The sequence below is a fragment of the Galeopterus variegatus genome, unplaced genomic scaffold, assembly GCF_000696425.1.
Source record: "Galeopterus variegatus unplaced genomic scaffold, G_variegatus-3.0.2 Scaffold438, whole genome shotgun sequence".
Classification (NCBI taxonomy): domain Eukaryota; kingdom Metazoa; phylum Chordata; class Mammalia; order Dermoptera; family Cynocephalidae; genus Galeopterus; species Galeopterus variegatus.
Window position 1 is genome coordinate 177386 of NW_007726549.1, and position 23845 is coordinate 201230.

The 23845-nt window shown below is 47.3% G+C and overlaps 1 protein-coding gene across 1 annotated transcript in view; it reads right to left on the reverse strand.

Annotated features, from left to right (window-relative positions):
- Positions 1-2756: 2756 nt before the first annotated feature.
- Positions 2757-23845, reverse strand: part of AGPAT6 (1-acylglycerol-3-phosphate O-acyltransferase 6) — a 25883-nt gene continuing 4794 nt past the window's right edge. The window contains exons 2-12 of the mRNA XM_008568756.1: positions 14042-14111; positions 13577-13877; positions 12795-12869; positions 12189-12278; positions 11936-12029; positions 11243-11358; positions 9627-9682; positions 8990-9075; positions 5852-5980; positions 5674-5753; positions 2757-3747 (exon numbers count right to left, since the gene is read on the reverse strand). Of these exons, the coding sequence (XP_008566978.1) occupies positions 3639-3747; positions 5674-5753; positions 5852-5980; positions 8990-9075; positions 9627-9682; positions 11243-11358; positions 11936-12029; positions 12189-12278; positions 12795-12869; positions 13577-13877; positions 14042-14111 (1206 nt within the window). The 3' untranslated portion in view covers positions 2757-3638. The remainder of the gene's footprint in view (positions 3748-5673; positions 5754-5851; positions 5981-8989; positions 9076-9626; positions 9683-11242; positions 11359-11935; positions 12030-12188; positions 12279-12794; positions 12870-13576; positions 13878-14041; positions 14112-23845) is intronic.

Sequence of the window (23845 nt, forward strand, 5' to 3'; positions counted from 1 at the left end):
AGCCTCCTGTTCAGCTTCCTCTGTCAGGGGAATTTTACCAGCCTTATTACAAAGTTCCTTCTCAAACTAGTTGGAAAAGTCTCATGTTTGAGTGAAAAAAGTCTGTCCAAAATCCACAATCAAGACTTCTCCAGCCCAAGAGAGGTGTGGGCCCGGTCCCGCAACCACTTCAAACGCTTGGGGACTCTCCTTTACTCATGGGGACACTCCTTTACTCATGGGGACACCCTGTAGTGGAGTTTAGTTTCACTAGCTCTAACGTTTTAGAGGAAGCAAATGAATTCAAAACTGACTTTTATTTAGGAATTCGAAGACTTCAAAGCTCAAACACAAAGTTTGAACTACGGGTTTAAAAATCACAGAAATTTTGGGGCCGGCCCGGTGGCGCACTGCGATAGTGCGCCGCTTGGGAAGCGCGGTGGCGCTCCCGCCGAGGGTTCGGATCCCACATACAGACCGGTTCCCGCTCACTGGCTGAGCGAGGCGCGGGAGCAACACCGAGGGTTGCGATCCCATTGCCGGTCCTGGTCCGATACGGGGGTGACACTGAGGGTTGCCATCCGTTGCCGGACACAGAAAAAGACAAAAAAAAAAAAAAATCACAGAAATTTCAGAAGTGGAAAGGGCCCAGCGCCTAGTTATCAATCAGGAAATACACAGATGCAGAGAAGTAAGTGAAAGCAGGAAATGAGCAGCAGATACCAAGTGGGACTAGAAGCCACCGGTGCACACCCACTAGTGAACACCGCCTGCTTTTATTGCAGGCGCACCCTCATCCCTTCCGGGGTCACAAGAGTGAGCACAGCTTATACTGTACATCGCTTTAGTGTTCCTAAGCATCTTAAGGTTTCACCACATGAGACCATTACCCCAAACCAAATATTCTGACTTATGGATAACTCGGAGCCTGCAGGATCCCCAGTCAAAAAGGATGGAGCAGTAGGATAAGCCTGAATGCTTGTAATGAGCACTAAATAAAATTTTTAGAGATTTCACTTTTTTTTTTCCTTTTTGTCTTTTTTACTGACCGGTAAGGAAATGGCAACCCTCGGTGTTGCGCCCGCACCGCGCTCAGCCAGTGAGCGGGAACCGGTCTCCACATGGGATCCGAACCCTCGGCAGGAGCACCACCACGCTCCCAAGCGGTGCACTCTCCAGTGCGCCACCGGGCCGACCCCTAGAGATTTCACTTTTGTAGGTACTATTCACATCCCTTCTCCTGTTAGTAAAAAAAGGTAGAATAGTCGCTGCCTGGTCTCCACAAATATTCCCAAGAGTGACTCTAACCCAGGCTCTTGCAATAATACACTGCTGTCAGCAGCAACAGACAGCTGTACTGAACATGAGACAATTAAAAGCGAAAACAAAATATAAAAATACACCTATGCAAATCACAAAAGTAATAAATTATGAGTTAAAGCTTTAGAGAACTTTCTAGAAGGGAACTTGACCTTCAATACCTTTTGTTTTTGTTTTCCTTAGGTGGCAGGCTGGTGCAGGGTTCCGAACCCTTGACCTTAGTGTTAAAACACCATGCTCTCACCAACTGAGCGAACTGGCCCAGTCCCAATACCAACTTTTTTTTTTTTTTTTCCTTTTTGTCTTTTTCCGTGTCCGGCAACGGATCGCAACCCTCAGTGTCGCCCCCGTACCGGACCGGGACCGGCAACGGGATCGCAACCCTCGGCGTCGCTCCCGCGCCTCGCTCAGCCAGTGAGCGGGAACCGGTCTGTATGTGGGATCCGAACCCTCGGCGGGAGCGCCGCCGCACTTCCCAAGTGGCACACTACAGCAGTGCGCCACCGGGCCGGCCCCCAATACCAACTTTTAAAGATGATTCCAGTTAGCTTTTAAACACTGTAAACGTCCCCTTGAGCATTGTTGAACAACTTGTAAAACAGTTCCTAAGATGCTGTTCTTACAGTCCTAACTGTTTTTATTTGAGAGAAAAGAGGATTTTTCCATTGGTTAGCGACCAGGCAGGGCAGAGGAAATGAAAGGCTGTCTCGGGAGGTGACAGTGAGTCAGGGGAGTGTGAGACTCTGGGGCCATAGAGCCCAGGGTCCCGGGCACTGCGAGGTGGCATCAACTCCACAGCCTCAGGAGCCTGGCTTCATTCTTAACTTCCCCAAACCCCAGGTCACAGGTGGACCTTGGAGATGGAACGCTTACCACAGCTGCTGCAAAATCCAGAAGGGACCGTGACTGTGCCATGACGGAGCAGGGAACAGAGAGTAGGGGACGGACGGATGGTAAACAGGTAGCTGAGGCAGCTCTTCAGAGGGATATGGAGTTGGTGAACCGTGGAAGCAGGAGCCAAAAGGGCGTCTGGCTTCGGCTCTGCTCTCCCACGACTGTGAGGCAGGCCCAGGGGGCAGGATGCCATGCCTCCCCCTGGTGCCCCAGGTGCCCCACCTGTTCTCTGCTCTCTCCTCACCCTTGTACTTTCCCCTGGCTTTCCATGTCCTGAGGCTGGCCGCCAGCCACCTTCCCTCCCCACCTCAACGCAACTGTGTCCCCTCACATGCCTCTAAGCACCCTCTGTGCTGGAAATCCTCCACTGGCCAGAGAGATTCGCCAACGTCCGACACAAGTAGTTTGCCTTCCTACAAACAACACTATTCCTCCTCCCGGAAGTCGAGTGGATACCTCCGCTCCCAGGGTTACGTTCAGGTTAGAGAAGCTGTAACTTGGACAAGAAGCAAGTTACTCGGGGCTACATCCAGGGGAGAGGGAGTGAAGGGAAAAGTCCCCAGTTTGTTTGCCAACCAATTTTATTTACTCACAAAAGCAAACCCAAAGCCCTGTGCGGCAGCTCTGTGCTCAGGCCCAGCCCTGCTGCGTCCCATGACCTGGACTCACAACACTGGACGTCCCCACCCTTCACTTGCTGCAGCACTTTCATCCCCACAAGAGCCCTGTGAGGTGGGTATCGCCACCTTCCCCTCCTGATCCATGCTGCAGGTGGGAAAACTGAGGCACACACTAAACAGACAGCAAGTCACGTGGGGAATTCAGGGTCAGCCCTGGAGTAAACACAAAGTGACTCTTGGTTCTCACCACCGACAAGTCAGGGGTCACCTGGCCTCTTCCCACCCCCTCTAGTGACTTCTCATAAGCAGTAGCACAGGAACTTAGTACTTCATTTTGCTGAAAGTCCCAACAGACGACAGTTTTCTTTTTGCTGAGTCTGCAGAGCTCTAGGGCTAGGTTGAGGTTTTGCCTGGAGCAGGCCACACTGCCTCAGCAGTGCCTCTCCTCAAGATCCCCCGCCAGGCCCCTGGCATGTGGGCATCATGACAGACTACCACCGCAATGTCCCTCATGTGGCAGTGTGGACCTGCACACGTGCACAGGTGGACTGCTGACTTCAATGGCATTCCTCCAACGGACTTACTGTAAAAGAAACAAGAAGGCATCTCGTGCTGGCAGCAACGCCCAGTGGCATTCATTTCGGATGGCCAAGGGCGGGCGGCGCTGCCCCAGAGTGCAGGGGACCCGGCATGGCTCTAAGGAAGACGGAGTCCTGGGATCCCGAGTTTGGAAAGGAGGCAGCAGCGGGGCAGCAGCAGTGGCAACTCCAGCTGGCTCACGCGTCGGGACCTGCGCGTGGGGCCTGGCCAGCGCCAGGTGCGGACTCAGGACCGGCTCCTGTCCTTGTGGTTGCCAACGATCATCTTGCTGTACAGCTTCTGCTGCTCCTCTTTGAATGTGTCCTTCACCTTCTCCCTCTTCAGGCCCCCGTCCCTGATGTGAGAAAAAGGCTGCGTGTGAGGGCACGGAAGGCTCAGCCACCCTTGCCTCATGGGCACATGCACCGTGCTGCTCAGAAACCAAGAGCCGCCGGCTGGAGCAGGAGCACTCTCTAACTACCATCACGGTGACCTCGGACACCAGCCCAAGACTCCTGGAACCCACCCTTTCCACTTCAAAATACTCACTCTTACCTTGCAGTCAGAATTCATTACTCATGTTCAAGGTACTCTGTAACTGCTGAAACCTACCAGGAAGTTTACAATTCTTCCTACTCTAACATCCATCTCTACCTTACAAAGGATACAAGAGGTATCCTGGCATTATGGAAGGGGAGCCAAGCTTTAAGAAATATTGAGACAAAATATCTGTAACATTGATCTGTGAAATGTAATCAGTAAAATTCAGACCCAGGGATACTCCAAATTAATGCAAAGAACACAAGTGTAAATGCAAATTCTTATTTCTCTCATGCTCAAGGGATAGCACCATAAGGGAATCAAAGTTTAAACTCCTTGGGTTGACAGAGTCTGGCCTTGCTAGCCAGCACCTCTCTGCTACATCCTGCCCGGGTCCTCTTTGCCAGGGTTTATTTCTTCACAGGCCATTCCGCCTGTCACCTGGACTCCTTGCATAGACACTAGAATTATCATCACCTTCAATGACTTACAAACATGCAAGGCCACTTGCAGTCTTTCTGCTACCCCTTTAAAACCTGCAGCGAAAGCAGGTTTTCACACACAGCCACCCTGTCGTTGTTTGACCCCAGCAGCAGGGAACGTGGAGTAGTGGTTACCTTCCAAGCTCTAAAAGCCTGTCAGACCTGGGCTCAAAATCTAGCTCTAGTATGTAAGTTGTGACTCTGGAGAAGAGCAATTCAGCCCCTCTGAGATTCAGTTTCTCATGTGTAGAACGTGAGTGACAGGTCTACTTCAGGGGGTTACTGGGAGGACAAAAATGGGACGATCACACAGAGTATCAGCAGCACAGGGTCTGACATACAGTCAGTGCTCAATAAATGTTAGCATTTTCCAAAAAGGCCATAATCTGAGAACCATGCTATCACCTGAGAGCCCACAGTTCACTTTAAAATTTGAATTTTTGCCTTTGCTTTGCTCATAAGACACATCTAAGTCAAATGCCCTCCACAGCCAATACTTGCACTTTGGTTTCTAAGGGCCTACAGGGTGGGAAAGTTTCTGTGAACCAGAGTTCATCCCGATCAATCTCCTATTATTTGGAGTATAACTGTGTTGTACTCTGGTATAAGGGTTGGTAAACTGTGGCTGATGGGCCAAATCCAGCCTGATACCTGCCTTTGTAGATAAAAGTTTTATATTGGAACACAGCCATGCCTTTGTGCACACATTATCTCAGACTGCTTTCACGCCACAGTGGCAGAGGTTGCAGCAGACATCATACGGCCCACAAAGCCTAAAATATTTACTGACTCTTTACAGAAAAAGTCTGTCAACGCCTGCACTAGTAGTTAACAAGCTAAATGCAATAAATGAAACCTTTACCTTTCTAAGGATGGTGCAGTTTTGCCAAATACACTGAGATCAGAGCAATTCCCATACTCCTATGAGGTTTCCAGATCAGAATCAGGTTATCCCTACCTAGAGATGAGGATTGTCTGAGTGCCCTGGTAGACTGGTACAAACCCCAGAAAGGTACACAGAATCAACTGCTTCAGTCCAGATGTCCTTGACTCCATGTTCCCCAAGGTCAAAGTAGCACAGGGTACTTCTGAGCTGGAACTAGGAGAAAGGAGTCAAACTTCCCACACTCCAGGTTGGCAAGTCTAATTCTCCACACCAGGGAGGAGGGCCTCTTTGTCAATGGGGCCAGTGATTCAGCATCTGCTTCAGAAATTCATGGTCTCCTAGACTCAGTTGATGATTCTGGCTCTAAACTCACCACAGCAGGTCCACCAGTCCTCCCTGCCTGGCAATGGCGGATTTCACCCTGTTTGCAAACTGGACGGCGTCTTCATCTGTCTGTCAGGAAGAACGGACAAGCATGCTCAGCCTAGGCTCACGATCATAAGTAAGCGAATAAGAAGTGAGTGAAGACCTATGCGTGGTGAGGCACCCACCTCTCTGATCATGGGGGGCAGGTACCAAACACTGCAGACAATGGCCCAGCTGGTCATCATCCTCAGCAGGTACGTCACCATCCCGTATTTGCTGCTGTTCCAGAAGGCATCACCGAACTGAGGGTCATACTGAGAGACAGTAGAAAGCTGGGTGGTAAGGTGCAGTTCTAACCAGGTGCAGGTGTCAGCAGACCCCTGCACAAACACTTCTGAGATAACTCTACACCTGAGCAGTTCTGACCTCCAGCAACATCAGTCACCCCTGAATGACTCAAGCCTCTGCTGTGGATTACTAGAGAAGACTCCCCTAACAGCCTTCCCCAAACAAATGCCCTCCCCCTGGGATTAGTTCTATGTCTTACTCATAGGTCATGAGTCATTAAAGTATTCGATAACGTGCTCCCACACACCCACTCTCCAGATCCAACGACCACCAACAGTTCCCCACACTTGCTGTGTCTAACCCCCCCTTAGAAGGCCTACCTCTAACATCAGGCCATTCACTTATAAACACAGCTAGTGGGCCTCTCCCAAATAAAGACGTTTTCTTATATAATCACCAAGTTCCTCATATCATTTCTGGTGCCCCAGACCAACGAGGAAACAATGAGAAAGTTTATGATATGCTTCTGTATTTGCACTTCTAACAAAGCACATGATCTGTTCAGGCAGGACACTGCACTGATGAAATCATTAGCAGACAGATGCACACTGGCAGTCTCATGAGCCTCAACCACACAGGCTGCGCTTCCCACCGAGAAGCAGGCATGGCAGCCACTTGCACATGCCAATGACTCTGAGGGAGGCAAAAGGCTGCCACTGTTCAAGTGGCAGGTCAGGGTAAGCTGGTGAGTGGGGTGGCAAGGTGCTAGAGGGGGAAGCCATACAAGAAGCAACAGGAACCGAGTTCTTGAGGAGAATGCCCAAAGGAGTGGCGTGGGACTGTTATCAAGTGCTGAAGGGCTACTGCAGACATGGCACTAGACTACCTGTGTGTAACTGTAAAGCAAAGACCTAGGACCAGAGAGGGGACCTGGCCTTTATATCCTTCCATGAAAGGAGATGGAATTTCAAGAGTGATCCCACAGGCCAGGTTGCCAGCAGTGTGGAAGTGCCCTTCCCTGGGGGAGGTAGAGGGAGCGCCGGCAGGTGCTGCAGTACAATCTTGCACTGGGGGCGGGGCTACGCTTAAACTATGATCTTTTAGGCCTTTCTGGCCTAAGTTTTATATATAAAATTTACATTCATAAAACACGAATATAAAATTATTCATACTGATTGAATAATTATGCCGAGATTATGGCCCTAACTATAGAAATGAAGACATTTAGATTTAATTGTAGAAACTAAGAAATTTAGATTTAACTTTAGAAGGTTTAATAGTTCTCATTAAAATACCAAAAAGAAATAAGGGAGAAAAATAAGTTCTAAAAACTAAGCTAATGCACATGATAGAAAGAAAATGTTATTCTAGTTTATAAAGCACGATATGGATAAAAACTTTGACATTAAGAGAGTGTGGGAGCCTGTTGTTCAGGATTGATTCTCTATTTCATGCTGGAGAGAAAAACAAGGCAAAAGCTCACAATAACAGCTCTAGCTTCCTCAAAGTCAGACAATGGCTCAATTTTGGTGGAAATGTAATAAGAGACTTGAAATTGCTATGGTCATCCAAGTTTGGTTACCAAGAAAAGCTTCACAAAAACTAGAGAAGTTCCCGTGAAGCAAAAGTTTTAACCGTGTGTGGGCTTTACTCTGTGGACTGAGTGAAATGCCATGGAAAATTTGTGGGCATTTTACTGTGGCGAGGGGCCATTCCTCTCCCAGGGTCCACCTTCCAGCAACAATGAAGACCCCGACTTCCCAGCACTTGTCCTCCAATGCGGTCCCCTGCCAGCACCGGTCCGCCAACGTGGTCCCCTGCCAGCACCACCCAGGCACACGTGAAAATGAACACGCAGCAACCATAGGCATGAGGCCCAGCAACCTGCACCTCAACAATACTCCAGGGGATGCTGACATGGCTCAAGTCTAAGAACCAATGCTCTGGAGTGAGCAAGAAGGGTTTCCATCCAGTAACATATGTGGTAAAGCAACCAACCGCACTATACAGGACGGCCTGCATGCAGCACAAGTGCCACTGCCCACCCCACAGCCATGGCAGATACTGCTAACAGTTGGCGTCCTCATTCCTGCTACTCCCAGACACAGCACCCTCGACAAATGGCTCAGCACTCCTGAACTATCAGCCAGAGTTCCCCTGCAGCCAACACTCACTTGCCATCCCCACCTGGCAAAAGGTGAGTGGCTGGTCAGCGTCTGCCTGACCAAGAGGGGCAGGTGAAAACCAGAAACATCTCTACAGAATGCTCTGCAAGAAACAGATACTTGTAGAAGTGTGGAGACCAAATCCCAAGCACAGCTCTGCCTCCAGTCTGCTCACTGTTTCACTCTGCTCTAAGATTTCCACCTAAGCACTTTACCCAGTGACAACAGCGTATGTGTTTTAGGAATCATGATGTGAGGCCTGGGTTTTTCTGGCAATATTGCGAGTCTGTTATGAAATAAGATGCACATGAAGGGAGCGAGGGCATGGAGGAAAAAGTGCAGCTGACTGGCTGTCTACATTCCACCTCTCCAGGGAGAGTGAAAGGTGAGGGGCGAGGTCCTGAACGCAGAGGTGATCAGACAATCTCTGAAGACCCTCTCATTGTCGTGAGCTGCTGCTGGTGCATGAGATGATGCACAACCCAAAGCGGTGGAGCTGTTTCTTAACGTGCACTGTAGTAAGGACCCAGCCATCCTCACCTCCCACCAAACCTGCAAACCCATCTTGGCAGCCACACCCGTTCCCTGCAGCAAGCCACCTTTTCCAGCTGAGCGTCCTACATGCCGGTGAGGGACAAACACAAAGCTTTCCTGAATCTGGCAGTGGTGAGGAATGGGAGGGAATCTGACTCTTCCTCATCCAAACACTCCCCAACCATGAGCATCTCCTCCTCTGGCACTGCCCATGTGAGCCCGGCCCACACGGCTCTGCCAGAGAGGATCAGCCTGCTGTCTGCTCCGCCTGCTCGTGTTGCGTCCTGTTCATGGCAGATGCGATAATGACAACATGTGCCTGCAGAGGGTTGATACCTTGATAGCAACAGGGTAAACCGTGGCTCCAATTTCAAAACTTCCCTTTTTGAACATCATCACCGATGTATTATTGATGCACGTTCCTAAAATGCAGGACAGAGTAAAATGCTATTTCTTTTGGTCCTTTATCCCAGATATTATGATTTTCTTAAAGACCAAATATAATAATCAAAATTCTTCTAATGGCTCCTCAAACAGGATAAATCTGTCATCTCCCTAACTAATGAATGAACCCTTAAAAAAGACAGGCAAATGCTATAATGCTTCTTGGTCTCTTTTCATAGGACCACTTTCCCTGACGAACACACACCAGCCCAGAAAAAGGGCCAGAGGCACTTGGTGGACCTCGGAGGACTCAGAAAGAACTTCACAGGAAGCTGAAAGATCCTGGCAGCAGTAATAAAGATGGGATTCCTGCACTGAGGAAGTTCACGCTATAACACTCCTAGTCCAAATTCTGAATTTCCCTGAGTTTTGCATCCCACAACCAATTTAAAGGAGACTTAACACTGTTCAGTAAAAACAGATAACCCCAATAAGGGTTGGAGGGGCTGGTTCCTCAGCAACATCATAGTTACAAGCCTGCATAGCTCCCCTACACGGACACTCTTTGTGGTGATTAGCCCCTTCTTACCTTCTGGGAAGATGAGGATAGGTAGCTTGCTTTTATCTTGCACGTGTTCAGTCAGTCTTTTGAAAAGAAAAACAAAAAGCAGGGTCAGACAACTTTATGTCCATCATCATTTATAAATAACCTATTTGATTTATATGTGACACAAGCTTAGATGCATAAAAGCAAGTTAACAAATATGACTCTATCCTTTATAAACCCACAATCTAAAGCTCACAAAGAAAAAAATCAGATGACTACTACTTAATTCATACAACTGTTCAGTTCAGTGTTAAAGTCTGTGCACAGAGGCTGCTGCTCAGAGTCGGGACTATCTGCACATGGCACTCCAAGAAGCCTCTGCCGACGGCCTGCTTTAACAGCCCTGCTAGGCTTCACTTGCACGCCCCTGGCTCAGTACTGTCCCTGAGACTTAGCAAAGGGAATTCAGTAGATAGTTCACTTGTCCCTATGGAAGATGGTCCCAGCTGTTATCGTGATGCCTCTCTGTCTACTCAAACCGGATTTACCCTCTTGTTTTTTAAGTTTGAAAGCAAATAAGCACTTTGTTTCATTGCCTTGTTTTTACTTGTGATAATGAATTCACTTTGAGATTTCATATAGTCATAAAAATTCATACTTTGTTGATTACAATGGGTACAATGAATAAAAAAGGTTAAGAAACATTACTAACTTGGTAAATAATACTGGGATTTAGGGCCGGCCCGGTGGCACACTGCTACAGTGCGCCACTTGGGAGCGCGGTGGCGCTCCCACCGAGGGTTCGGATCCCACATACAGACCGGCGGCTCACTGGCTGAGCGAGGTGCGGGCGCAACACCGAGGGTTGCAATCCCGTTGCCGGTCCCAGTCCAGTACGGGTGCGACACTGAGGGTTGCGATCCGTTGCCGGTCACGAAAAAAGACAAAAAAGGAAAAAAAAAAAAAAAATACTGGGATTTATATTACTAACATGGTAAATAATACTAGGGTATACTCTTTATATTCCATATTTTAGGAAAAAATTAATATGAAAATAGTCAAGGCTCAGTGTAGAGGATACTCTTTCCACTATGGAAGGATAACCTCGGGCCGGCCCGTGGCTCACTCGGTAGAGTGCGGTGCTGATAACACCAAGGCCCCGGGTTCGGATCCCACATAGGGATGGCCGGTTCGCTCACTTGGTGAGCGTGGTGCTGACAACACCAAGTCAAGGGTTAAGATCCCCTTACCGGTCATCTTTTTTTAAAAAAAAAAAAAAAAGGAAGGATAACCTCCCTAAAATGCTTTCTGCATACAGTCAGCCTTCTGTATCTGCTGGTTCTGTAACCAAGGATCAAAAATGCTCCAAAAAAGTATAATAAGATAAAATTTAAAATAATACAAAATCTAAAAATACAGTATAAACAACTATTTACATAGCATTTACACTGTATTAGTTATTGTAACGTGGAGATGACTTAAGTATGTGGGAGGACGTGCACAAGTTACGTGCAGACACTATGCCACTTTGTTTCAGGGACTTGAGCACCTGTGCATTTTAGTGTCCTGGAGCCAACCCCCTGCAGATACTGAGGGACACCGAGGGACGACTGTACTTCACATAGTGGGTCACACAGAAGAGCACTTTGTCCACTTACCTTTTGGCCACCAGGTGGCGATCTTTCACTTCAGAACGCTCAAACCAGATGTGCGGGCAGGCCTTCACCATGGCTCTCTGAATCACACCCATAAGTCCCCCGTGCACTTGACCCACCTGTCTCAGACAAAAGAACAGTTAGTAGCGAAGCCATCCTCACGCAAATCCCCCTACTCTGGGGAGGAAGCCCCAGAGCCCACAAATAAGTACTCCAACTTCTCACCCTCCAACATTTTATTGCTAACTGTAGGTTGCTCACTAAAGAAACCACTATTAAGGCTCCTTTTAATCAGTGACAGAGATATGTCATTAAAAACATAACTGAAAACCCTAAAAAAATAATAATAATAAAATTGAGTGACACCTTGTGTAAAAACTCCCCTCCCTGGGTAGATTCTCAACTGCATTTGAGTCCAGTCCTTAAGTCCCCTCCAAAACATTCATCCTTCCCACAGTCTGCGTAAACGTCCCAAGTGCATGATCTCCAGCCACAGCCTCAGTCACTGCTCAGATATCTCCTCTCCAAGTCCCCAGGAGTTCCCCAAGGTGACAATCTAGGTTGGGGCCCAGGTATAAAAGTATGGTTACAGGTTTACACCCTTAAGTACTCTGCAAAGGGGTCAGAAACTTCCCAGCCCCAATCAGTCTAAAGTGAAAAGTCTTGCCTCAAAAAAACAACAGAAAAAGATCTCACCATGGCATAATAGCCATCACTGGCCAAAATGATCACATCAATAGGAGAGGTATGATTGGCCACACAGATGCCACCATTTCTTGGTCTGTTTTTCCTGGGTTTAAAACGTATGCAAAGCAACAAAAATTAATGTAAAACCATTCACTTGGAACACATCCCTCACCTCACAAGGAGTCTCCCACTTGGCCAAGGACAGGTGGGTTGTGTTTTCTGCCAGTGGATCTCCCTCTCTAATAATGCAAAGTCCCCTTACCTGTCATGGTAAGTAATGATGGCTGTCAGGGCTCGCACACAGATCCGGTAACACATTAAGTGAACATGTTTACTCATGAACTCCTTAAACCTGCAACAACAGGACAAAGGTTTTGGGTTTTGTTTTACACATAGGAAGACAATCTAACCTCACCAGCCAGGGTAGAAGAGAGATTTGCTAGCCCCAGAACTTCCCAGAAGGAGCAAAGTTTTCTTTAAAAAAAATTAACAAAACAGACAAAACCTACTTAAATTTCAAATAATTTTTAAAAACTTATTCTTTCACCAATACATCAACACAGTAAAATGCTCAAAACTAAACAACGTGCTGTAACATCTAAGCCCCGGACTCTACATTTTTGTAATTTCTCCTTTCGTCTTTAAAATGGCAAGTGTGTGGGTTGAAGGTCAAAAAGAACACAGTCACAGATCACGATCCGTCAAAAAAAAAGACTTCAATGCTGATGCCATTGTTACTACTGTGTTGTTTTATCCATCTAAGAGTCCACGGATGTGACTGTATCCAAAGTGACCTGGCCTTTATATCCAAGCCACTGCCAGCACTAAGTGCCATACAGACAGACATGGGCATGTGCACTTGACTCACCTCCCATTTGGCAAGTATCCCACGACGGTCGTGCCCACCACCAGAAGGCTAATCCCCGTGAAAGCAAGAGCTATCCTGGAATCAGAAAACACATTAAGACACAGCAAGCAAATCCAAGAGTTCCATCCAGAAACGCAAAGGGCTTTCGGAACCAGAGATCACTTTGACTCCAAAATGACAGTGAAATTTGGACTCGGCTCTCAGCTGACACTATCTCCACAGGTCTCAGGCAGCTAGAGTGATGGAAAACCCTAAAGCTGGCAGTGCCGCCCTCAGGCACTTGCTGTCCTGCGTCTCACACTTCCCGTTGGCTTTAAACCCTGGCAGTAGCACAGCTTCTCTGTGAATCAATAGGAAGGAGAGCCTGAAGGTGCCCGCATCAGAAAGATACACTCAGAACAGCACGTGGCACAGAAAAGCCCACAGATCAATATTGCATCTGTACTGGAGAAGCAGGCTTCAGGAAGGAATCAGCCATGCCCAGGGTGGAGTAGCTAGAAGGTACAGGATGTTCCCTGTCCTTGTCTTTAGCCATCTAGACAGGCAATCTGTCTCTAGGAAACCCAACTATTTCTGTCTGATATGCAGAGAACCCAAGGGCCTTTAAAGGCTAATCACCAGGGTACCCTTCCAAGATACAGATGGACTGGCCAGTGAAAGAATCACACTACCCTTCTTTCTAAAACGGGAAGACAAAGCAGAGAGAGACAGGGAGGCAGATCATGTAGCAGGCTTAGGCAGCAGCAGCTCAAGCCTCTGATCCCATCAGGCCCAGCCCTCACCTGAGTGGCAGAAGGAAGCAATACCGAATCAACACTCCTAACCCCCACAAGACAGTAAGCCGAAGGCTGATGTACTGGAAGTTATAATTGGTTCTGCTCAGCAGGTTCCAGGACTCCAGTTCCTCCGCTGAGAATCTCTTTGTCACCTCATCATCCATGATGGTCTCCATTCCTTTCCGGCAAAAGTAGAAAATGTCAGAGAGCTCAAACTCTGGAGTATTATCCAGAGCCTTACTACTACCACTTCGACGAATTTCTTTGATCTCTTCTTCTAGTGAAGTGGGATCCTTTGCAATGATTCCTGCAAAAGAGAATAACCTGTCAAGCAGCATGCTGGCAGAGAGCACGTTAAAAATATTTAGAGTATACATCCTACATTTCATACAGAGAAGAGTGTGTGTGGAACACACCTAGGAACATTTTTGAAAGGGAGCTTTTAGGATAAGAATCGAGGCCCAGTCTTACCATTGGTGTAGGGCTTGTAAAGCTGGTGGTTCTTCTCCTTGGCTCCTCTCTCCATTCTCAAGGTAGCCCACTGTGGGAGGCAAAATACAAGAGCAACAATGAGAGCCTTTTTCTATCAGTGAACACCTCCACCTCCATCCTGTGAAAGCTTCAATCCCAGTCACCCGAAATCAGACCACAGCCAAGAAGCGCATAGTCTAAAAGGAAACTCAAACCTCTCATTCCAGGGCAGTCCTCCTTCTGGATAACTAGGACCAAAAATTAAGTGATCTGCAGTAAAGGGCTGGAAACTCAAGAAGTCTGGGTGAGTTGCTCAGGCCTGGATCTCTGCCTCTGGGTTACTTCAGGAGCTTGCTGGCTGATAGCACGTGACACCCAGAACCCCCTCTTCATGGCCACACCGCTGCTGCTCCCCAACAGCAAGATCCAGCACCCCTCTGCCTGCTGCCCGATGCTGCCTCCCACCAAATTATACAAGAAAACAACAATTTTGGATTCCAAAGAGATACAGGACTTAAATAATACATATTTTCAGACTGTTCAGTAACAGGAGTAACCTTTTAACAGCAGAATCCCCCAACTTAACATAGAAAGGCTGGGAGCAGTTCAATAGTGTTAAGGGAGGGAAAAAAAGAATACTATCTGGAGACAAAAAAAAAAAACAAACCACCACCCCAGGTTCAATTCTCAAGCTTAACATTCACTAGCTGTGTTCCTTAAGCAACTCATCCCAACTCTTTGAATCTTGGTCTCAATCTGCAAACTAGAACTCACCCTATCTCAACCTCCTACATCTTGGGGTCACTTAGGATAGAATAAGATCATGTGCGCAACAGAACCTGGGACATGCCAAGCACTCTCACTGTCCTCATTATTACTGAAACTTATGGACTCACAAAGAGATCTAGAAAAAAGAGGCTCTCCCTAGAGCCTCTCTTCCTTCACTAAAATCCTTTTAACTGGAGTAAACAGAGCCAGAGGCTGGGTCTCTTCCAGTATGAGGGGTGAGAACATGAGCCCCCTTATTCCTGCTAGAATGAAAATGTTATCACTCAGTAGAAAACTCTGTCCACAGTGAGTCAAAGAAATAGAGTAGATATTTCAATAGGTGTCTTTTAAACTTAGGTTTCCGCCGTTACACAAGGTGGGAAAGAACCCTCCCATCCTATGACACAGCAGAATGCCCACGGCCAGAGCACTTGGTGTACATTCTGCTGGCAGAGCCCCTCAAAGTATCAGCAAGACTGCTCTGCATGGACTACTGAAGCCAAAAGCAGGATGAGTTTAATCAGTGTTCCGACCTCACCTGCAAATTTCTTCCAACACCACTGTCTAGGAGAAAAAAAGGTGGCTTATAGAGCCATCCACTGCAGTATAAAGGTCAAGAGCAGAGAAACTTATGTAACTCATTTTCTGTATTTCAGATATCTGGCCATTGATATCTTTTGGATCTATGCATGGATAATCTTTTCTGGAAGAAAATCTTAATATAATTCCTAAAATGGACACAGGTGAATTCCATTGAGTTTCCTTGAACTAGGGAAGAAAAAGGGGGAGTATGCAGCAAGCCTGGCACACACAGACATAGGGCACTCAACCAGAATTTAGATTTACATTTTGGCTAGGACTTTATATTGGTACTGCACGCATAATGGGAATAGAAAAACTTCATTCCACACTGACAATTCTGATGCTTAGATGAGATGGCAATAGGATGTGACGGACAGCAGGCCTCTGGGGATGAGAATGTGTCTGAGCACTGCTGGACTATGCAAAACTTAAGATGACAGTGGGCTTTCGTTTTAATTGGAAAGGTATCTGTTCATTAAGATGCTACATGTCCCTGCACTGTTTCAGCTCAGTAATAAAAATCCCCTTTGGCCTTCTGCTTTGTACATACTTCATCCCCTTTGGCCTCCTGCTTCTCAAACTTCAGGAACATTACAAAATGCTTGTGTGTTTAGGAAGAACTGTCCGAAGTCACAAGGGTAAGGGAAGAGGGAGGTCTGGAGGAATCCTGGCTGTTAGCTGAGAACAGCTGCTCAATGCACTGGACCACTTCCACCCCAGTGAAGACTGCATGAGGACCTCTGTGAAAACATGTTCTATTTTTCTACACTACACTCTCACAACTCTCTCCTGACACCAGATGTGGGGGGTTTTCCCACACACCAAGCAATCTCCAGCAGACACCAACAGGTTGTACTCTAATTCAACTCAATTTTCACAGTACCTGGGGATGGCGTCAGGCCCCACAGGTTGAGGGTTCAGTCCCACAAGACTGCCCCATGTCAGATGCCAATCAAAAGCCCCAGATTGTGACCTGTACTTCTGACCCACTGGCTATAGACTGGGGTTCCCACGACCTCCTCCTCGGGTTCAATAATTTGCTAGAATAACTCACAGAACTCAGGGAAACACTTCCCTTATGTCTATAGCTTGTTATAAAGGACACAACCCAGGAACAGCCAAATGGAAGGCATGCATGGGGCAAGGTACAGGATGTAGAAAGGCACAGAGGTTCCATCCCTTCTCTGGGCACACCACCCTCCAGCACCCCAAAGCTCACCGAATCTTATTCACAAGTTTTTCTAGAGCCTTAAGGGACTTCCGGTCAAGATGGAGGAATAGATGGTCTCTAGTGTCACTCTCTCCCACAAATCAACCAATTTACAACTATAAAAAAGCAATGACAGCCACGCTGGGGCTGCTAGAGCTCAGGGGAAGAGGAGGAGAGACCTACAGAGTGCATAAAGGCAGGAGAAGCCATGATGAGAGAAAGAAAAAACTGCTCTGTTTCAAGCCCTGGCTGCTTCCAGGCTGGAGCCGCTGAGTGCACAGAACAGGAGCCAGCAAAAGCCACAGCTGTGCCCTTCGGATGGAGTTGCTTAGAGGCAGCAGGGGAGAAGAGGGCCTCGGTGGCCCCCCAGGCCAGCAAGACCACTAATAGGGTTCCCGTGGACCCACACAGGAGCGAGGAGACAAAACAAGTGAAAAAAGAGCCACTCAGAGGTTGGTGAGTCATCACAAGGGACTAGCGCATGGCCTATCCCAAGGAAAGTGTTTGGAGCACAGGCAGTTGGGGAGATGGGCCCACCGGGAGAACACTGGGGCACAGCAAGGACAGATCTGGCCCCCAATCAGTGTTAGAACCACTCAGTGGAGACTGGTCAGGAATATAGAACTGCAGGGGTGCAGTTTGACGAAAAGACTCAGGCCCAGACCAGAGTTTCTACACAACCCAGGTGCACCGGGTCTCTCAAAAGCCAGAAGTACCTATAAAGTCAATCATTAAAACCTGAGCTGCACAAAAAGCCTTCCCCAGGGAACCAGCAGCAAAGCAGCAATTTAGCTCAACCACAGGGCTCAAGTGCTGGTCCCCACAGGAAGTTCCCCAATCTCAGAAGTAAGGAAAGGACAACAAATTACTTCTAGCACAGAGTTTAAGTGGTGGGAACAGCAAATAATCCAACACAGAACTGAAAGAAAAAACAAAGTACCCACAACCAGAGACCAAGTTTGACATTAGTAAAGGTCTCATTTCACCAAAGAACACCTATAACACCTAGAAGGACCGGATGTCCCCTGAGCTACCAAGCCAGAAAGGGGGGAGGACCGGGGGCATCAACAATGCCCCCAACATCCGCAACCAGTCCTGAGGGTGGAGGACAAGGTGCCTCCGCCATGCCACACCCCTCAAAACCCTCGTGCAGCCAGCCCAAGGTGACCACCAAGCCACTGCCTGGCCTCTCCCAGCCAGGGTAGTGGGGGTTCTCAGGCCTTGGCCATGTCCCCACCCCCACACACAGCTGGCCCAGTGATGACCACCAAGCTGCCACAGGAAGCGCCCCTGGCTTTCCCAGCCGCAGTGGTGGGGGGCCTTGGCCATGCCCCCGACCCCGGACACCTGCAGCCAGCCTAGTGATGACCACTGAGCCACTGCTGGAAGTGACCCGGCCTCTCCCACGAGGAGGTGGTGGGGGCTGAGGGCCTTGGCCATGCCCGCCTGACATGTGCAACCAGCCCAGTGAGGACCACCAAGCTGCAGCAAGAAGGACTCTGGGTTCCCAAGCTGGGATGATGGGCGGTGAGGGCTTTTGCCACCCCCCCACACACACATGTGCACCCAGCCCAGCAATGACCAAGCCACTGCTGGAAGCACTCCCCTCCCCCATCTCCTGCCTTAATCCCACCTGTCCTCTTTCCTCCTTCTTCCATCCCACTTCCTTCCCTTTCCCCTCCCTCCCAACTGCTCCACAACAACATCCTAAAATGTGAAAAATAATATTAATAAAAATACATTTTCTTTAAAAAAAAAAAAGAGTTTTTCTAGAGCTTAACAGAATTTAATCTCCAGCACCCTCCTTCCCAGAGCTCGGTGGTTGGGGCTGAAAATTCCTCTAAATTGAGGTTATCCAGGAGCCCCTCATCAGCATAAACTCAGGTGTGATCAAAGTGGCTCACATGAATAACAAAAGACACTCCTATCAGGAAATTCCTAGTGTTTCAGGGGCTCTGTGACAGAAGCCAGGCACAAAGACCAAATGTATTTTAGATTATACTACAGGCCAATGCACAGTAGCAATGTTTGGTAACCACACAATTGACTTCTCTAAGCTGTTTCTTTAAGAAGTATAGAATAAAATTAAGAGTCCTAGGTTCAGAGTTCATTTCACTATAAAAATCCTCTCCCTTCCCCTGATCTGAGATGCCATTTACTAGTCTATTCAATATCAGATTACTTAATCATTCCCTTTTCAGCTTCTCCCAGACAAAGAGAAGACAATTTAAAGGCACTAACAATATTGCACTCTTAGGTAAGAAACTTAACAGAGACCTTGGCAGGTGAAATGCAGATAGTTCGATGGTATATTTTTGCTAGTTATTCATTCCACTGAACACTACAATTTAGGAACTAAGCACATGAGTAAGGTCTAACAGTCTTGGCAAAACCAATCTCAGCAGAAACCTTCACCTCTTCCTTTTCAGTCAACCTTTGTGGCATTTTCCCACAACCAAAGAACAGGACCCTTAAAATCAGGCTCCAGATCATCCAGTGCCTTCTGTTTTCCATGCAAAGACTCCATTCTTTGACTTCATCTCCTTTCCTTGCTTTAGCTGTAATCTCCAGATTTCTATCATCAAATCTACATCTTATTCTTAAATTCACAGAAATGCTAACCTCACATTTGCAATGGCCAGGTCCAGGCAGCCCTCCCCACGTCACCTGCATGCTAAGAACCACAAGCAGCACACCTCCTCCTGCCCCTCAGTGTGTGCTCCTCCTGCCCCGCAGCGTGTGCTCCTCCTGCTGGCCCTGCCCCACATCACTCCCAGTCCCAGGGCTGCTATCACTCCCCTCCAGTCTTCCCCAGCTTTCAGACTCCCCACCTGTCACCAAGTCCCAGCAATGCTCCCTTGAAATGGCACTCCCTGTCATGGCTGCCTCTTGTTATGACACTCCCCTGTTCTCTTGCCTTCACTAATCCAACAGCTATTTAATTGCATCCCTCTTTCTTCCCTCTAATCCATCTGAACACATGCTGAGAGTCTGGTCATGTCACTCTCTGCTCAAAAAACCTTCAATGACTCCCCAGTGCCTACAGAAATGTTCAATGTTACAACCCACCACAACTCCCTCCATACACCCAGTGTTTTTGCTCTATAGAACTATGTGCTGTCTCTAAACAAGGGTGCTTTTTCATCTCTATCCACTCACTGCACTTCCAGAATGAATGCTCCATCCTTTTCCCTTTTAAGATCCAGTTCAAATGCCAAATCTTATATGAAATGCCACCTACCCAATTCCTACATTCAGAATTAATCTTTGCCTGTGAATTTCAACTGGCATCACATTCTGAATTAGTAAGCAAAGCATGTATTTGTCTTTCCTACTGGACCACTGTTGGGAAAATAGAATAATTTAATCAGGCCCCCTCACCTTAGGGACAGTTGGGGGTGGTGTGGTGCATTCTTCGTAAATAAGTTGTATGGGTGGAGTTAGTGTGCATGCACTGTGCTAAGACTTGGTTGGCATTCAGTGCCTCAGGCGGCTGCCACTCGCAGCCATGTTCTCCAACCTACGGCTTCCAAGGACCTGTTTGCCGGTTACCTAGCTCATAGACCTGCGTGTGAGGGGTCTGGTGACCCAGCCTGGTGTGTGAAGGGTTTGTGACCCAGTCTGGACAATGGGCTTAAGGGGTCTGTGAGCTCCAGACCCAGCCCAAGCTTGACAATTGGCCCAGTCGTCAGGATTACGGGCAGGTAAAAGAGCTTGACAACTACAAATACCTGGAAAGCCAGGAGACAGAACCTACCCATATGTACATTCCAGCACCATTTGATAGAGGGCCCTGCACTTAGTAGGCAGTCAGTAAGGACTGCATTTAATTCATCAACTCCCATTTAATTCATTAAGGTTTCCATATGAAAAAACAGATCTGAGGGCCAGCCCGGTGGCGCACTGCTACAGTGCGCCGCTTGGGAGCACGGTGGCGCTCCTGCCGAGGGTTCGGATCCCACATACAGACCGGTTCCCGCTCACTGGCTGAGCGAGGTGCGGACGCAACACCGAGGGTTGCGATCCCGTTGCCGGTCCCGGTCTGGTACGGGTGCGACACTGAGGGTTGCAATCCATTGCCGGACACGAAAAAAGACAAAAAACAAACAAACAAACAAAAAAAAACAGATCTGAAATGATAAAACCTAAAACTACTTCCTATCACTTTTCTTACCACAAATCATTCTCCTTATCATCCCCTTCAGTTTGTCCTCTAACCTCCTCAAGGTTATATAAAAATCACACTTCTCACTGGAGCAAGAAAGACATACATGATTAACAATTGTTAAATAAAAATTACCGAGGCCATTGTTTTGGGTGGACTAGTTAAAAACCAAAATGGAGTCACCTCTGCTAAGTTCTGACCTTCCCACAAATCAGAAGAAAGAGGTAATAGTCAATTTCCCAAACAGGCCAGTTTTAGTCTTAGATAGGTATAGTGAAGTTCCCTCTGCTTTAAATCTTACACAAGAGAGACAGCCTGGGGCTGGCCCCTTAACACCAAGGTCAAGGTTTCATCCTCTTACCAGCCAGCCACCAACCAAAAAAAAAAAAAACAAAAAGATAGCCTGAAGTAACCTGATGTTAACTTGTCAGCTATTTTTCTATTGTTCTGTCTTCCTGTCCCCTCCTTAATGAAAGTGACTTTGAAATGACCAACCTGCTTTTTGTTCTTTGTTTCTGTTTTCTTCAGCCTTTTTCTGTCTATAAAACCAGGCTCTCCTTAGCTCACTGGAACACTTTATCTTACGGAATAACGTGTTGCCCGATTCTAGAATTGCAATAAAGCCAATTGGAGGTTTCAGATACCCATACCAGCCAGCTGCCAAAATTATTAAAAAAAAAAAAAGATCAATTACAAATTATACCTCCCAGCTAATCCCAGCCAAAGCATAAATTCATGAGCAGTAGTAACAGTTGTCTAAAACCAAAAAAAAAAAAAAAAAAGCAGCCAACTGAGTTCTTTAAACTTGTTTTAATTCTGTTCTTTGACACATCTTCCGCTACAGTCGTGTGAAGTAGGTATTACTCCCACTCTCTAGATGAAGAAACAGGTTAAAAGGTTTGACGGCTTACGTCAAGTTTCAGAGCTGGTAAGGAAAGCCCTGGTATTCAAGGTTAGGGCTGCCTGACTCAGAACATGAATGCCCATCCCACCACAGCCGCATTACTGCTCCAGTTTCCTTAACTTCTTCATAACCACCGCTGGTTTCTATGACTCTCCACCAACAAACTCCACTTTGGAGTTTAACACTGATCAGACGATAACTGTGCCACCTTCTCTGACCTGACCTGGTCCTTTCACATCAGGCAAGAAAACTCAGGTCATCTACTTTCATCCTTCTCCTTCACATCCAGGCTTTTCTCTCTCCCCTTTTCCAAGTCATTCTCAACTCAGTTTAAAGTCCACTCCTAGGAATTCTACTTCAAATAATACCATCGCCACTGTGTAGAGGGTACATCTGAAGCACAAACATTAAGAAAACAGACTAAAACACTGTCAATAACATGCTGCTCTCTGCACACAGAGATGCTCAGTGACTATGCATCGATAGGCTCTGCACTGAGTTAGGTCATCCAGGAGAAGGAACGGAAAAGACACTGGTCCACCCATATCCTCTCCACATCCCCGCCCCCCACCCCCCAAGACCGGTATACAAATATTTTTTCCTGGTTCCTTTACAACGGGTGAACTAATCATGGAAAACTAGCTGTTCAGCCAGGGCTTACTTAGGTCTGCCAAAAGTACACGTGTATGTACTGCATGGACTATTAGATAGCCAGTTTTAACGTTCTTTATAAAGATTATCTAGTAAAATGTGAATGGCTGATAAAATGCCAAAAGAAAACATAAACAAAATTATATGTACACACTATGAAAACAAGCATAAAATATGAATGTGTATTGCCAAAGACTGAAACATGCAAAATAGATTTTAAAGAGTTCTAAGCTGTGGAACATGGATGAATGTTTAAAATCTCCAATATTATTAGTCTGGTTTTCTATTGCTATAGTACAAACCACCCCAAAACTTAGTGGCTTAGAACACCACCATCATTTATTTAGCTCATGAGTCTGCAGACTGCACAAGTCTGGCATTGGCTGGGTGGCCGGAAGACCGGGGGCTAGAACCCCCGGAAGTCTTGCTCACTCCCTGCAGGCTGTCAGAGCCTCAAGGAGCTATGAGCTGGGACACCTGGCTTCCTCACAACCTGGCGGTTGGGTTGCTGGGGAAAGCAGCCAGATAGAAGCTATGTTGTCTTTTCCCACCTAATCTTACATGTCATATGGCATCATGTTCCCCACATCCCGTTTGTTAGAAACAAGTCACTAAGGTAGGTCCATACTGAAGAAGATGAACGCAGACTCTACCTTTTGATGATAAACACCAGAATCACCTGGGGAGTTTTTAAAAAATGCCCACCAGATGAATTAAATCAGATTCTGGGGTCCCAAAATAAGTATTTTTTTAAAATGCTTCCCCAGGTGATTAAAATGCATTGTCAGGAGAATTAAGATGATCTCTGAGCTTCCTTCCAGCTCTAAAATTATGTACATCATCACAATTTAGGATGGGGTGAAAAGGCTAAAAAAGGTAAAATAAAGGTCTCTCCTTGCTACAGACTAAATATTTACATTTCCCCAAAATTCCTATGTTGAGGAATTTTGGGGAAATGTGGCCTGGTGGCGCACTCGGTAGAGTGCGGCGCTTGGGAGCGCGGCGGTGCTCCCGCCGAGGGTTCGGATCCCATATGGAGACCGGTCCACTCACTGGTTGAGAGCGGTGCGGGCGCGATGCCGAGGGTTGCGATCCCGTTACCGGTCACGAAAAAAGACAAAAAGGAAAAAAAAAAAAATCCTATGTTGAAACCTAATCTGCAATGTGATAGCATTTGGAGGTGAGCCTTTGGGAGGTGATAAGATCATGATGGTGGAGCCCTTGTGAATGGAATTAGTGCCTATATAAAAGGGACCCTGGAGAGCTCCCTCATCTCTTCCTCCACATGAGGTCACAGTAAGAAGACACACGTCTTTGCACCAGGAATCAGGCCCTCACCAGACACCAAGTCTGCCAGTGCCTTGATCTTGGACATCCCAGTCTCCAAAACTGTGAGAAATAAATTTGTTTTTTATAGGCCACCTAGTCTATGGTAGTTTGTTACAAGCAGCCCGAACAGATTAAGACACTCCCCTATCTTAAAAAAAAAGGGGTGGGGGGTGGGGGGTGGGGGGAGGCTGGCTG